Source organism: Colossoma macropomum, unplaced genomic scaffold (genome assembly GCF_904425465.1).
Source record: "Colossoma macropomum unplaced genomic scaffold, Colossoma_macropomum, whole genome shotgun sequence".
Lineage (NCBI taxonomy): Eukaryota > Metazoa > Chordata > Actinopteri > Characiformes > Serrasalmidae > Colossoma > Colossoma macropomum.
In genome coordinates this window covers 18,706,177-18,719,569 of record NW_023494801.1, presented here as the reverse complement: position 1 = coordinate 18,719,569, position 13,393 = coordinate 18,706,177, and the positions used below count along the sequence as shown (strand labels likewise).

At 38.6% G+C, this 13,393-nt stretch overlaps 1 protein-coding gene across 2 annotated transcripts in view; it reads left to right on the top strand.

The window, feature by feature from the left end:
* Window positions 1-13,393, top strand: part of LOC118821838 (paralemmin-1-like) — a 44,576-nt gene that overhangs the window by 28,510 nt on the left and 2,673 nt on the right. The window contains exons 3-7 of one of the 2 annotated variants that reach the window (XM_036590576.1): window positions 4,369-4,449; window positions 9,628-9,743; window positions 11,658-11,790; window positions 12,867-12,894; window positions 13,001-13,075. In XM_036590576.1, the coding sequence (XP_036446469.1) occupies window positions 4,369-4,449; window positions 9,628-9,743; window positions 11,658-11,790; window positions 12,867-12,894; window positions 13,001-13,075 (433 nt within the window). The remainder of the gene's footprint in view (window positions 1-4,368; window positions 4,450-9,627; window positions 9,744-11,657; window positions 11,791-12,866; window positions 12,895-13,000; window positions 13,076-13,393) is intronic. The other variant, XM_036590577.1, reaches the window with a different exon arrangement.

Below are 13,393 nucleotides of genomic sequence, written 5' to 3'. Positions count from 1 at the left end.
ATGTAGAAAAGCTACCACTGATTTACGCTGTAAAAGGATAGCTTCTGCACTCGAAAGGAAATAATGGAGCGAGGTTACACTTGAGGCACACTGATAGAGATGTTCACTTTTAGATTTGAAGGGAAGAAAGACAGAGACCTTGCAGAAGAGAGGTTGAAAATGCCTGTGTGGTTGTGAATGAAGCCACTTGGTTCATAACATGATTTTCATTGCTTTGGACCAGTGGTTACCAGTGTTTTCCTGCTCTAACACACCTGATCCAACTCAGTCAGAGGTGTTAATTTTTCGTGGTTAGACAAGCTTTGCAGAGAATATTGGCACAAATCTACTTTAAAGGGAATTTTTGATTTCAGAAAAAATCAGCATAATTGAATAACTGTGTAATTGAATAACTGTGTAATTGAATAACTGATGTAAACAGTGTCATTCAGAGTGGTTTATTGTGAAATAGTTAATTCTAGAGAAGCTTGCTGACTTAAATTCCTTTACAGTGATGGTGATAGGAGCCATTGCAGACATGGTCATTTTGTTTACTATCATGACCAGTGAACCTGCACATGGATACTGAGTTTCAGTATGTAATGATGATGGTAAAATGGTGATAAATCTGAAAAATTAGTTTTTTGGGGGACTATTTTACCTTGAAACAATCATATCTCTCTATGTTTTAGGCCAAAACCTTACCTCAAAACTATTGTAAACCTATGCCCCAGTCATCAGACAACATATTTGTAACCAATTAATGTGATAATGCTTATATAAACTACCTCAAAGACAGTTAACACCTCAGATGGCTGGTTCCTGTCACCACAACTGTGAACAATTCTGGCTCGATAAGTTTCCACTTTTAAAAAGATGGTTCTTCAAGCGTTCTTGAAGTGTTGTAGATGGCTTTATATACAGCCTTTTTGAAAATAGTTCTTTATAGCACCAAAAAGGTCAGAGCATTTCATATAATTTCTCTCAGAGCATTTCATATCGAACCACATGGCATGACTACATTTAAAGCGTGTTATTAATTTCAAATGATATTTATTTTGTACACAAGTGAAAGGTCGCAATATTAAGACACACTGGGGTGTGTTTTTTTTGTCATGTAACATTAGGATGAAGGCAGATTTGTTGCCATTTCCAAACTCACTAGCTTTGATTATCTACAGCAGCATAGTCCAATCTAGTAGCATAGCATCGTAAACTGAACACTGAATTTTCCCTATCAGACTCCTCCTCTCTGTTCAAGTCAGAGAAACCAATTGTGAGTGATGAACAAAAGCTAACTTAGCAAGCATCACTGATCCAGCATGAACGTCCATTCGTCTGTTCTTTTGGTCAGACATCTGCGCCAGCATTCCCTGGTTGCTCACCCAGCAGTATAGTGAACAAAAAACCTCACCTTCTTTAAGATGTCGCCATATAAAAGGCGGGTGTTATTTTTAGTGAGCACAGTGATGCAGTGGGGTCTACAACACCACCTCTAGATCCTCTTTCTCCCCACTTTGCCCACACTGTTGTGTTTAGTTCTGCTTTAGTGACATGAGGGCTGTCAATCTCACATGCTAGAACATTAAGGCCACACCCATGCATTTCTGAGATATGTATAATCAGCAGTTAGCATGTTTTTGTATTTCTTTCTTGTTATTTTCTCATTCAAACATTGCTGGATATTTAATATAACACCCATTTTTGTAAAATACAAACATTTTTTAATAATTTATGCCATTTCTTAGGACTTTAATGTATTTCTAAACGAAATTTCTGCCAATATTCCATAAAGCTTGCCAACCTCCAACAACTGCTATAAAAGAATGCACATGTGGGTGGAATTTGGTTAGGTTAATTAGCCGATTAGTTGGATCGGGTGTGTTAGAGCAGAGAAAAGGATGCCAGGAAAGCTGCTCCAGAACAAGGAACCATTGCTTTGAGTACTAAATAAAACAATATGAACATTAAAGAAAATAAAATACCTGAAAGAGAAAATGAAAATGATAGAGATGCTGAAAGACTGCCAAACTGACAGAAGAGTCCAAACAAGAGATGCAAGTATCAAATACCCCACTGTAATCTCTGCAGTTTAGTGTTTCTTAGAAAAGTGACTCTAATGCCACTCTTCCCAAACTGAGCCTGAATCAGGTTAGAGCTGTTAATTCAATTCAGCTCTGAGATTAGGCCTCTTTGTTCATCTAATCCAATAAGATGCACGGGAGGCACAGAGGAGGGACTCTACCAAGCTATTTTGAGTCAAAAGAGCTGTAGGCTGCAAGGGGCTTCTGCTTTGTTTAGACTTATGAAGTCTACGTAGGATGTTAGAATGAAAAATAGAAATTTGCAGGAAGAATGTAAAGCCTGTATTATACATGGCATAAAATGAGATTGGATAGCACATTTCTCCATGCTCGCTGAGATGAAGGGCTTAGATGCTGTCAATATATTCCAGAAACTTAGATTGATCTCCAGTACCTTAGAAACTTAAGCGCATAGGCACTAGTTTCAAACTAGTTTGGTCATTTGTTGACCACTGAAGTCGTGACGTCTTGTAGTGAAAAATGGTTCCAAAGCTGATATGTTTTTGCCGTTTGTTTGAGGTTATTAGGAAGTTGAAATATGAATGTTGCTACATGTGAGACCTCACCAAAATACCCCTCACAAATAAACAAGCTTTGTCCAGTGTGGTAGTTAAGCTGTTTTGGCAGTAGTAAAGTACATTAGGAGTAGCTGGGCTTATTATATAATAGTGTTAAAGTTTAAAAGTAGACTTACTTTCATGTGAAATCATTTTACTGTGCAGGAGTGTTAGCTTGCTATTAGCATGAATGTAGCAATGTTTGCATTTTGACTCCTTAACAACCTCATAATTCAGAGGGTCCTGTGGTATTCAGTGGAAAATGTATGCAGGACAAAATGTATCGGGTTTGGACACTTGATGGTGATTTAAAAGACCATGTATAATCATTTTTGTCATAACGAAATCCAGCTTAGACCCAGTATGGACATGACGCCAATTACAGATTGACGCACAACATTGGAGGCCCAGGTTTGAGGTCTGACATCAGCATTTCAGAGCAATTTCATCTGTAAGCTTATCTGATTAGCTCTTCTTCTCCACAGTGTAATGTCTAATTAACCTGTTTTGAAATGAAGCATCTTCCGCATGGTAGATCTTTGTTTCTGCTTGCATACATGATGTTGCTGGACAAGGTGGAAAATACAGGGCATCCTGTGGGGTCTGGGACCTCCTAATTAACCTCATGGACCCCCTGAATGTCTCAAAATAAAAATTTTGGGGGCCCCTGAAAATAAACTTATCTGTTAGGGGAAAAATAGACACTTAAATAAAAACTCAGGGAGAGGTCACTGTTTATCCTGCTTCACTCACAATGCCGCCCTGGTCTGCCTCAGGGTGGCGCTGTAGCAAATTGGTTCACCCAGTTGGTCCTTCATAGCCTAACAACTGTAATTGTACCCAGGATACATCTGAAAAACTTTACAATAGGCCGTAACATATTTGTAAATCTAAAAACTTGTCCTAATTCCTAAGAGTTTGGTGGAACAAGTTCATTGTTACTTATTTCTTAAACCGGAGACAAAAGAGATGATGAGTAAGATCTCACTTAAAAATGTGTGGAACTAGAAAAGAGCATTTTCAGAAGAAGAATTGTTAAACCAGACATTTTGTTGCCATTGAAGCTAGCATTAGTGCCACCGCTGCTATGGCAAGTGAGTTAGCAGCCAGCCAACGCTGGAGTGGCTGACGTATATTCAGCTTACCTGAATGCCAGGGGCTGTGTGGTGAATGAGGAAAGTTTCCTCATTTGCTGCTGTTTGAAAGTTTGCAAGTGTTTTAATTAATATACTGTTCCAAAGTTTGCAATTATGTGCCATATCACCTTTTAAAGATGAAGTTGCACCGGACCAGCATTTTAGAATCCTCTAATATGCTTGTCTTCAGCCAATAGCACTAAAAAGCGTTCTTGAGTTTGTTACAATAGAAGAACCTTTTTCAGTGCTTTATAGAACCCCTTTCAAAAAAGGTTGCACATAGAACCATCTACAGCACATTCTCCATCAGTGTGAAGAACCCTTTCATGATGCATAGAACCCTTAAATCATGCACAGGCATCTTTGAGTATTCATGGTTCTATAAAGAACCATTTTTCTTACTAAAGAACCCTTGAAGAGCCGTCTTTTTAAGAGTGCATATTTATATAAATGTAAGTGATTTGTGTTTAATTTTGATTCTCTATCCTGTAATTATATGAGCCTTACAGGGCATCATCCGTCTGTTCCACTGGACAAGAGGTTTTACTAGGGCAAGTCTCTCTCTCTCTCTCTCTCTCTCTCTCTCTCTCTCTCTCTCTCTCTCTCTCTCAGGAGAAGAGGCGAGCGCAGGAGGAAGAGGACAGAGTGAGAAGAGAGACAGAGGAAGAGTGGCTGAAGCTTGCACAGCGCAAGGTTTCGTTCTGTACATACACTCTCCAGTGTGTCTTCACGCCAGTAGCAAAAAAATGTGTTTTTTCGAAAATCACCACTATCGCATTGTTGGAACTGATTGCAATTATTTTCCAGAGTGGTTAGCTTTCACAATCATATGTTCATAGCAAACAGAGTGTCAGTTGAGTGCATTTTTTAACTGCTGGGTTTAGACAAACACATTTGCACGTCATGGTTTTTAATAAAAGCAAAATTCTGGCTATGGTAAGTAATGCTTATTTATTTGTGCTTGAGCTGTGTCTTTTGTTAGTTGGGAGCTAAGCATCAACAGCTAGGAAGCAAGATAGCTAATCAGCCAGTCTGGCCACTTTAGGCTTATACTTTAATAGTTGCATACAATAAACAAAAAGGGCAATTAATTTGTTAATCACAATTGTTCATTTAATTTATGTGGCAATTAATCATCAGCTACAATTGCATGATCATGACAATCCTAATGATAGCAGCTGATTTTCAAAGCATAGATAAACCCGGGCCTTTAATGGGCCTGGGCTTTTTTTCATGTTTGTACATGAAAGTCCCTCAGTAATCATTACTGGTGAGTAAAATAAAACTTTTGCTTTTACAGACACTATATGGCCAAAAGTATGTGGATAATTGACCGTCACACCTGCAGAAACTTGTTTGATATATCATACCAAAACCATGACCATTAATAGGGAGTTGGTCCCCTGTTTGTGGCTATAACAGGTTTCCCACAAGATTAAGTGCACGTGTAGTCAAAAGAGCGTTTGTAAATTCAAGTTTATTCAGGGCATGGCTCGCAGTCGACATTCCAGTTCATCGCAGAGGTGTTCAGTGGGATTGAGGTCAGGGCTCTGTGCAGGACACTGGAGTTCCTTCCCACCAAACCATGTCTTTATAAACCTCACTTTGTGTGCAGGGGCACAGTGCTGCCAGAACAGGAAAGGGCATTCCTCGAACTGTTGCCACAAAGTCGGAAGCATGTAATTGTCTCTCTATGCTGTATCATTAACATTACCCTTCACTGGAACTAAGGGGCCAAGCCAGAACTTTATCCCTCCTCAACCAGACTTTACTGTTGGCACTATGCATTTCAGTAGGTAGTGCTCTCCTGGCATCCACTGCTCCAGAGCCTGGTGGTGGCCTACTTTACACCACTCCAGCCTGCACTTGGTATTGAGCATGGAGATGTTCGGCTTGTGTGCAGCCGCTTGGCCATGGAAATCCATTTCATGAAGCTCGTGACACACAGTTCTTGTACTAATGTTGCCTCTAGTGGCAGTTTGGAACTCTGTAGTGTGTAATGGAAGAGAGGACAGCACTCGGCAGCTTTGCTGTGTGAGTTTGTGTGGTTTAGTGCTTCGTGGATGAGCTGTTGTTGCACGAAGGTGATATAATTTTACAATATAGCACTTGCAGTTGAGCGGGGCAGATATAACAGGGCAGAAATGTCACAAACCTTTGTAATAAAGGTGGCATCCTATAACAGTGCCATGTTAAGTCACTGAGCTCTTCAGTATGACTCATTCTACTGGCAGTGTGCTTGATTGTGCTTTATACACCTGTTAGCGATGATCATGGCTAAAACACCTGAACTCAATAATTAGGAGAGGTGTCTAAATACTTTTGGCCATATAATGAGCATTAAATATGTGCAGTTCTTTCTTTATTACACAGGGCTTTCTTTATTTTTGTGATAACTCTCAGTATGGAGCAGAAGTCCTTTTCATTTTCAGTTGTTTTCATTATCATAGTCGTGAGTCATTTTTGTTTGTATGAGAGGCCTACTAGGGCTATTTGACCCTTTTACAACTCTTTGCTCATGGGTTACAAAGTGCAAGCAGCATGAAACCTATCCATGTGTAATCAGGCCTTTTTCTCACATCATTCTTACACTATTTTTATATATATTTATATATTTATATTTGTTTCTAAATCTCTTAATGCAGTATCTGAAGCTCTGGTGGATTTAGATAATATCACTGTACATCCATACTGCATGAGACTGCATGATGGCACAGATAGAGAGAAAAAAATAATAGAAGGACCCCCTCCTCTAATCTGAGACCTCCCACCCTTGCTAATTAGAAGGCCAAACGGGTGGTCTCCTCCTTTCTGCCTTCTGTTTACAGCATGTGTGATTCCTCCTATTATGCATCTGACTGCTGCTCAGTGGCAGCCTTTCACAAAAACCAAGCGTATGGCAGAATAATATCACAATAATAATAATAAAAAAAAATAATAATAACAATGTATTATGGTAAAGGCCTATAGTAAAGAGACTAACAGACTCTTATGTTGAAAAAAAGAGTGCTATAAACAAGCTGTATGCAGTTCAGCATTAAGTAGCAAGTAGGGGGTGATCACCCTAGGCCATCATTGGTTGGTTGATTGGTTGATCATTACAACATGACTAGTTCATGATCAGATATCGGCCTTTTGCAGATAAGACTGGCAACTCCTGCCCTGAATGGTTGGGGGGAAAGTAGTTAATTCTGTTTTTTCTACTATTTTCTGTAAATTAAGTTTCAAGTCTTTTTTTCGTCAACAACACTAGCACAACCATTTTTCTAGACTTGATGCTGCAACGCTGTTTGCAGTGTGCCAGACTGCCAATTCACAAACTCTGCACTAACAGGTTAAGTGTCACCACTCAGAACTTGTTGAGACAGGGTTGAGAAATGTAGAACAGGGGTGCCCAAACCTGGTTCTGGAGATGTACAACCCTGGAGAGTTCAGATCTGACACAGATCTGACACCCTGAAAGCCTTTACCTGCTTCAAGTGTGATAGATTAGGATTGGAGCTAACCTCTGCAGGGTGGTAGTTCTCTAGGACCAACACTAGGCACTACTGATGTTAGGACAGCTCTTTTGATTTGAAAATTGCACTCTGTCAATTACAGCTTTGCTATAAAAACTGTTAAGGTTTCAGCTGAGGCTCAGGGTCTGTTTTTAGCTTTGCCTATATCATCAGTTAATGTTAACAACATACACTGTAACACTACTGAAGTAGAGGGCATTGCGGTCTTTGTTGGCATTTTACTGTCCTCTTCTTCTTTCTGAGAATCATTTTCATGCTGTTGTCTGGTATTTAGCTTTTTTTTTTCTTAAAAAAACAAAAAAAGTCAAGGTATGACTGTTTTCTCTTTTATTTCATTTGTCTGTCATCATCATGTCTACAAACAGCCCTCCATACATCAATGCAGTGCCCCTGAGTGATCCGATCAGATTTACAACTAGCCAGTTCTTTGATGACCTTCAGTGGCATATCTGATCCATGCTTTGTCTGCTTTGTTCATGTTGGTATTGCAATTTCCAGACTCTGCCATATGCAAACAGTGGCCTTGCTGCTTGTGCTTTTGGAGACGGGGAGGGAAATAGACAGATTAGAGACCGCTCCAGTGAATGAGAGAACAAACGAGTCAGAGTCACACTCACTCCTCCCAAAAGCTTCAGCCTCAGCAGCCTGGAGCCTGCTAGCTGTCATCCTCATGCATGTGTTCTCACTTCATCTCTCTGACTATCTTTTAGTGTCTCTTTGACCGAAGGATTCCAGCGTAGTAATGCTACTCTCTGTGGTGCCCTCATATGCCCCTTACAAACAGGGTTGAGGAATAAAAGAATGCATATAATACATGGAGTCACTATTTTTAATAATGTAGAACCAGTTTTGTTGCAGATACATGTATAAAATAATTCCATTATGATGTTACTAGTTTACTAGTCAACTAACTTGTAGGGAACCGTTTAAAATGGAGAACTTTTAGATATATACAGAATGATGAACAAAGCCGTAGGTGATTCCATAAAGATTGGGAAAGCTGTATGATATTCAGAAGGAAGGTAAAATTAATATCCAGATTGCCTTGTGTTTTGAGAGTGGTGATCATGTCTTGAGGCTGAAAACTTCAGTATCTGTTGTGTCCCAGATGGTTGCTAATGTGTCGCTAGACAGTTGCTGTGGGATCCTCAATGGTTCCATGGGTGTTGCTAGGTTGGTTACTATGGTATCTAAGGTGTTGGCTAGTGTGTTGCTAGGGGGATGCTGTGGTATCATAGGTGGTTGTTAGGCAGTTGCAGTAGTGTTCCAGGTGGTTGCTAGGATGTTACAAGGTGATTGCTATAGTATCTTTGGTGGTTACTAGGGTGTTGCTAGGTGTTTGCTATGGTATCTTTGGTGGTGGCTAGGGTGTTGCTAGGTGTTCCAAGTTGTTCCCATGGTATTCTTAAGTGTTTGCTGTGGTATCTCAGGTGGTTGCTAGGTGGCTTTGCAATGCAGATTCACTAAAAAGGGTGGTCAGTAAAAATAAAACATCATGATGCTTGAAAATATTTTCACAGTGCAAAATATGTATCAAGATATTTAATTTTTTTGAAGACACAGAAGCTATGAAAAACTAGTTTTCATTATTTTACTTTTTAAAATACCCATGATATCGTAATGATGGCGTATTGTCATATTGCACACCCCTAATTGAAAATGTTTCCCTCCAAACGAACATAAAATCTTAATAAATGAAATGAAGAGCCTTGGATTAGGATTCAGCCAGTGCTTTAATACTTTTTATATGTCAATTTTAAGTTAAATAAATTACCCAAAATAATAGAAAATGATCAGATTGCATCACATGACTTGTATTACTTTAGACTGCATTACAACACAGTAAGTCATAATGTAATACATTTTGAAAGGAGCTTTTCCAGCCCTTCCTGCAGAATCCTTGTGCAGAAGGATGACTTTAATCCCGAAGTGACAGATTCTCATTATTATGAATGACTAGCAGTGCTTTCTAAAAAGTCACCTTGTGAACAAAAGTGAATTATTAAAGCAGTGCAGACCTAAACAAAAGAAAAAGAAAAACAGTACATTATCTGCAGTTGGTATTTAAAAATAACTGCCTGTGTATCTGTGGAGTTCAAGGCAGAACCTATGAGCCCAGAGGCCTGATTGTTTTGTGTTGTTATTAAGTGCCCATTTTGTATGCAAAACAACAGCCAGATGGCGTGTGGATAGGGGCTCCCAGAAAGCAGAGTGGTCCTGAATGAGCTTTATGAACAGAGCTGGCAGACTGATAAAGGGAATAAGCATCAGGGTGTTCAATGTGTTCTCTCTCTCTCTCTCTCTCTCTCTCTCTCTCTCTCTCTCTCTCTCTCTCTCTCTCACACTTTGATAGAGGAAGTCTCTGAGAGACCAGTGGCTGATGGAGCCGACGCCTAGCAGTACCGAGGCTTCTGGGACTCAGACTACACCCTGGACCCCCACTCAGAGAGCAGAGGAGAGCGCAGAAGAGTGAGACAGAATCCTTTTAACACAGTAGGGAAAAGTGGGCATAAACAACACAATTTGTTTTGTTTTTGGCTAAAAAAAATTTAAAACTATTTGAGCAATATTTTTTAAAGCAACCTACACATCTCTGCTAGTAAAAACATAAACTCTATTTCCAGTGCCTACCTGTGTGAGTAGAACAGCAAATATCAGAATAATAAAATTATTATATTTTATTTACATGATTATTATATTATTATATTATATTTTATTTACTGGGACTAAGGGGCCAAGCCAGACCTTTATCCCTCCTCAACCAAACTTTACTGTTGCCACTATGCATTTCAGTAGGTAGCGCTCTCTTGGCATCCATTGCTCCAGAGTCCGGTGGTGGCCTACTTTACACCACTCCAGCCTGCACTTGGTATTGAGCATGGAGATGTTAGGCGTGTGTGCAGCTGCTTGGCCATTGAAATCCATTCCATGAAGTTCGTGACACACAGTTCTTGTACTGATGTTGCCTTAACCGCAATATTTTTTAAAGCAACCTACACATCTCTACTAGTAAAAACATAAACTCTGTTTCCAGTGCCTACCTGTGTCAGTAGAACAGCAAATATCAGAATAATAAAGTTATATTATTATATTTTATTTACATGATCTGTAGAATGCATTTATAAATCTAGATATAAAACATTCCCAGAAATTAAGTGCTACAAATTTATATGGGGCTAAATAGAATTCTCTCTTCTTACTTGTAGCACAATCCAAAAGATGCTTATGATGAATAAAGATGAATGTCTTGGTATGAATTGGTCTTTATAGAAAGTCTCAAGAAATATTTGTCCAGTTGCTGTGAAAAAAATGAGGTTACTATGGGAATACAAACAGATGACCAAAAGCACTTTCTTCTTAAACTTGTTTAACTACAGAAAGCAATCTATGTTACATATTCCCCTGCATTAGGTTATTCTGCACTCCCCATATACACTATTCTGTAGAGTAGGGTTATCTAAAGACTTTCTTAGTTGAGAACGCTTAGCCTTTTATTTTACTTTTCAAGCACGGCCTATTTATATACGATTAATTACCTACATACTACGTTTTTTACATGGTACATCATATTCGAAGTTGTATGAAGTTTACGTTCCACTTTCTCAGAATTATCTTTACATATTTTGAACTGAGACCACATGAGGGAATTTTTTCCTTGCCTTGCTCTTCAGTAACCAGTACCCAATGAGCAAAATATTCAGTAAAACAGAATGATGTTTAAAAATCCAAGTTATGGAAAACCAAATATTCTCAACTTTTAAAATAAGAAGTTAGTGTATTCTGAAAAATGCCATTGGTTTTGTCATTTCACAAAAACTGTAGCACAGTGTGTCGATATTCACCTATTCAGCCTACAGCAGTTTAGTCCTGCAGCCATGTTGAAGTTGTGTTTCAGCCTGAACTGCTTTCTGAATGAGGCTCAGTACAGGACAGTCAGAAGTCATTTATATACATCAGTCTTAAAAGCACAGTAAAAACTAGCTTGTTTAATTTTAAGGGATAAAGAGAGGTTGAAAATATTCAGAAATGAATTATGTAAACATATAAAAACAAACATATAAAGGAATATATAAACAAAGAGTTACATAAAGACAGTTGAATTATATCTTATTTAACCATGAATGCTACAACTGATTAGTCAACTTGTCAACTTAACTTGCAGGGAAAAGCTCTAGTATATGATCTCACAGCCTACATACTGCATATCTAATCTACTTCATTGCGTCTCTTTGTCTGATCTGAAACTCATTCTGATGTGAAGTGACTCTTATCTCTTGAAGTAACAAAGCAATATATATGTTTAAAGAAGCACTAAACCACTGCTGTAAGTGTGTGTGTATGTATGTGTGTGTGTGTGTGTGTGTGTGTGTGTGTGTGTGTCAGAACACAAAGCACTCAGAAGGAGATAAAGGAAGAAGATGAGAAAACAGCGAACATGAATGATGAACAACCGTCACCATTTATGGAGAATGTACCCTCAGACCTTTCAGAGAACAACAAAGAGGAGCCTACACAGGTAGGTGGAAAACCCCTGTGTGAACCCACCAGTTAATTATTCATTTAAATTCTGTGAAGAAACAAATGACTTGAAATCTAGGACTACTGACATCACAGCACCACTTATCTTCATTTCGCATCTAGTAGTTCACTAGCACCCTCTCAGTTCACAAAGGGAACTGCAACCTGCCCAGTCAGTTCACCGCTGTGTTCAGTCCCTCCAGGAATCTGCAATCATAAATTCAAGCATATTGAGCCCAACCTCTCAGTATTCACAAGGACTCACAATTTTGTCCAACCACTGTATCATTTTCACATTAAGCATGTACGCCATGCAAGTGTATTCATAATTACTGTAAGTATACATCATTTGTGCCACATGCCATGTGTGTCATGCTAATTATTTTTAGATATTGCCCAAGTCTAGTTTAAATTCGCAGTGCAACTGGATGTTCTACCAAAATAAGTAGAAAAGCACTTTATTTTACTTCTTTTCTGTTCAAGCCATTCTTGAATATGACTGTGGAAGTATGACATTTTGTATACAAGTAGTTTCATTTCAGTATTTAGGTGTTAAATTATTACTTCATTTTGAGTCTGTATGTTCTTGTTTCTCACCTGTGCCCTCCATTTTGTTTCTCTCTTGTTTTTATCAGGAAGTAGGTAGAATACATTCAAAACAAGTTGAAGAAATATTGTCTCACAGACATCACAAATTCATATTTTTATTTCGTCCAGTTTTATTCCAAAGATTTTATGCAAATATTGACAAAGGCAGAATCATTTTTGCCCCCACAGCCATCAAGTAAAAGGCTGTGAGATCCTGGTGGGTCTGTGTGGTGATGCAGAGCAAATAAAAGTGGTCAATTCACAGTTGTGACATCACTCAGTAAAACTTTTATATCACAGAGTTATAAATGTGGTTAATTTTGCAGTGTTTGCCAAGCACTAATCTGAATTGTAAGCCTTTCTTAGATATTAGAAATATTAATCACTGCACACTGCTTGGTTGATCATGGAAGCTGTCATTTTAATTATGTTTACCAAAGTTCTCTCTCTCTCTCTCTCTCTCTCTTTCTTTCTTTCTTTCTGTAGGCAAACTCAGGAGAGCAGGAAAGGACAGGTAAGTAGTGTTAGCTACATTTAGATCTATTCCACTTTCTCTCTCTATCATTTTCTACATCATCCTCTCTTGTTTGTTAGTGCATTGATTTGCATGTTTTTTTCAGCTGGTGCAACATCTGAAACTGTTGTGGCTTCCAACCCTGGAGACCTCCTTCAGAAGGGACAGCTGGAAAGATCAGGTAATTATTATTTTTGCAGTGAAATGCACAAACCAGCTATCCCTTTTAATCATTTTTAGTGGGCCTAGGCCAGGGGTCAGCAATCAAAATTTTAAGAATGGCCATTTTGTCAAGTTTCAACAAAAAGCTAACCATCTTGGGAGCCACAACATTTCATGTCTCCTTTATTGAAGTAATGTTTCACCAGCCTGACTGCAAATATGTCTCAGTATGTGCTAATGTCCTAGTGTGGGCTAAAAATATAATATAAACAAAAACGCAGACTTACTTTGATCTGCTTTAAGCTTTAGCTCAACTATAGTCACTTTTCTCGCATGT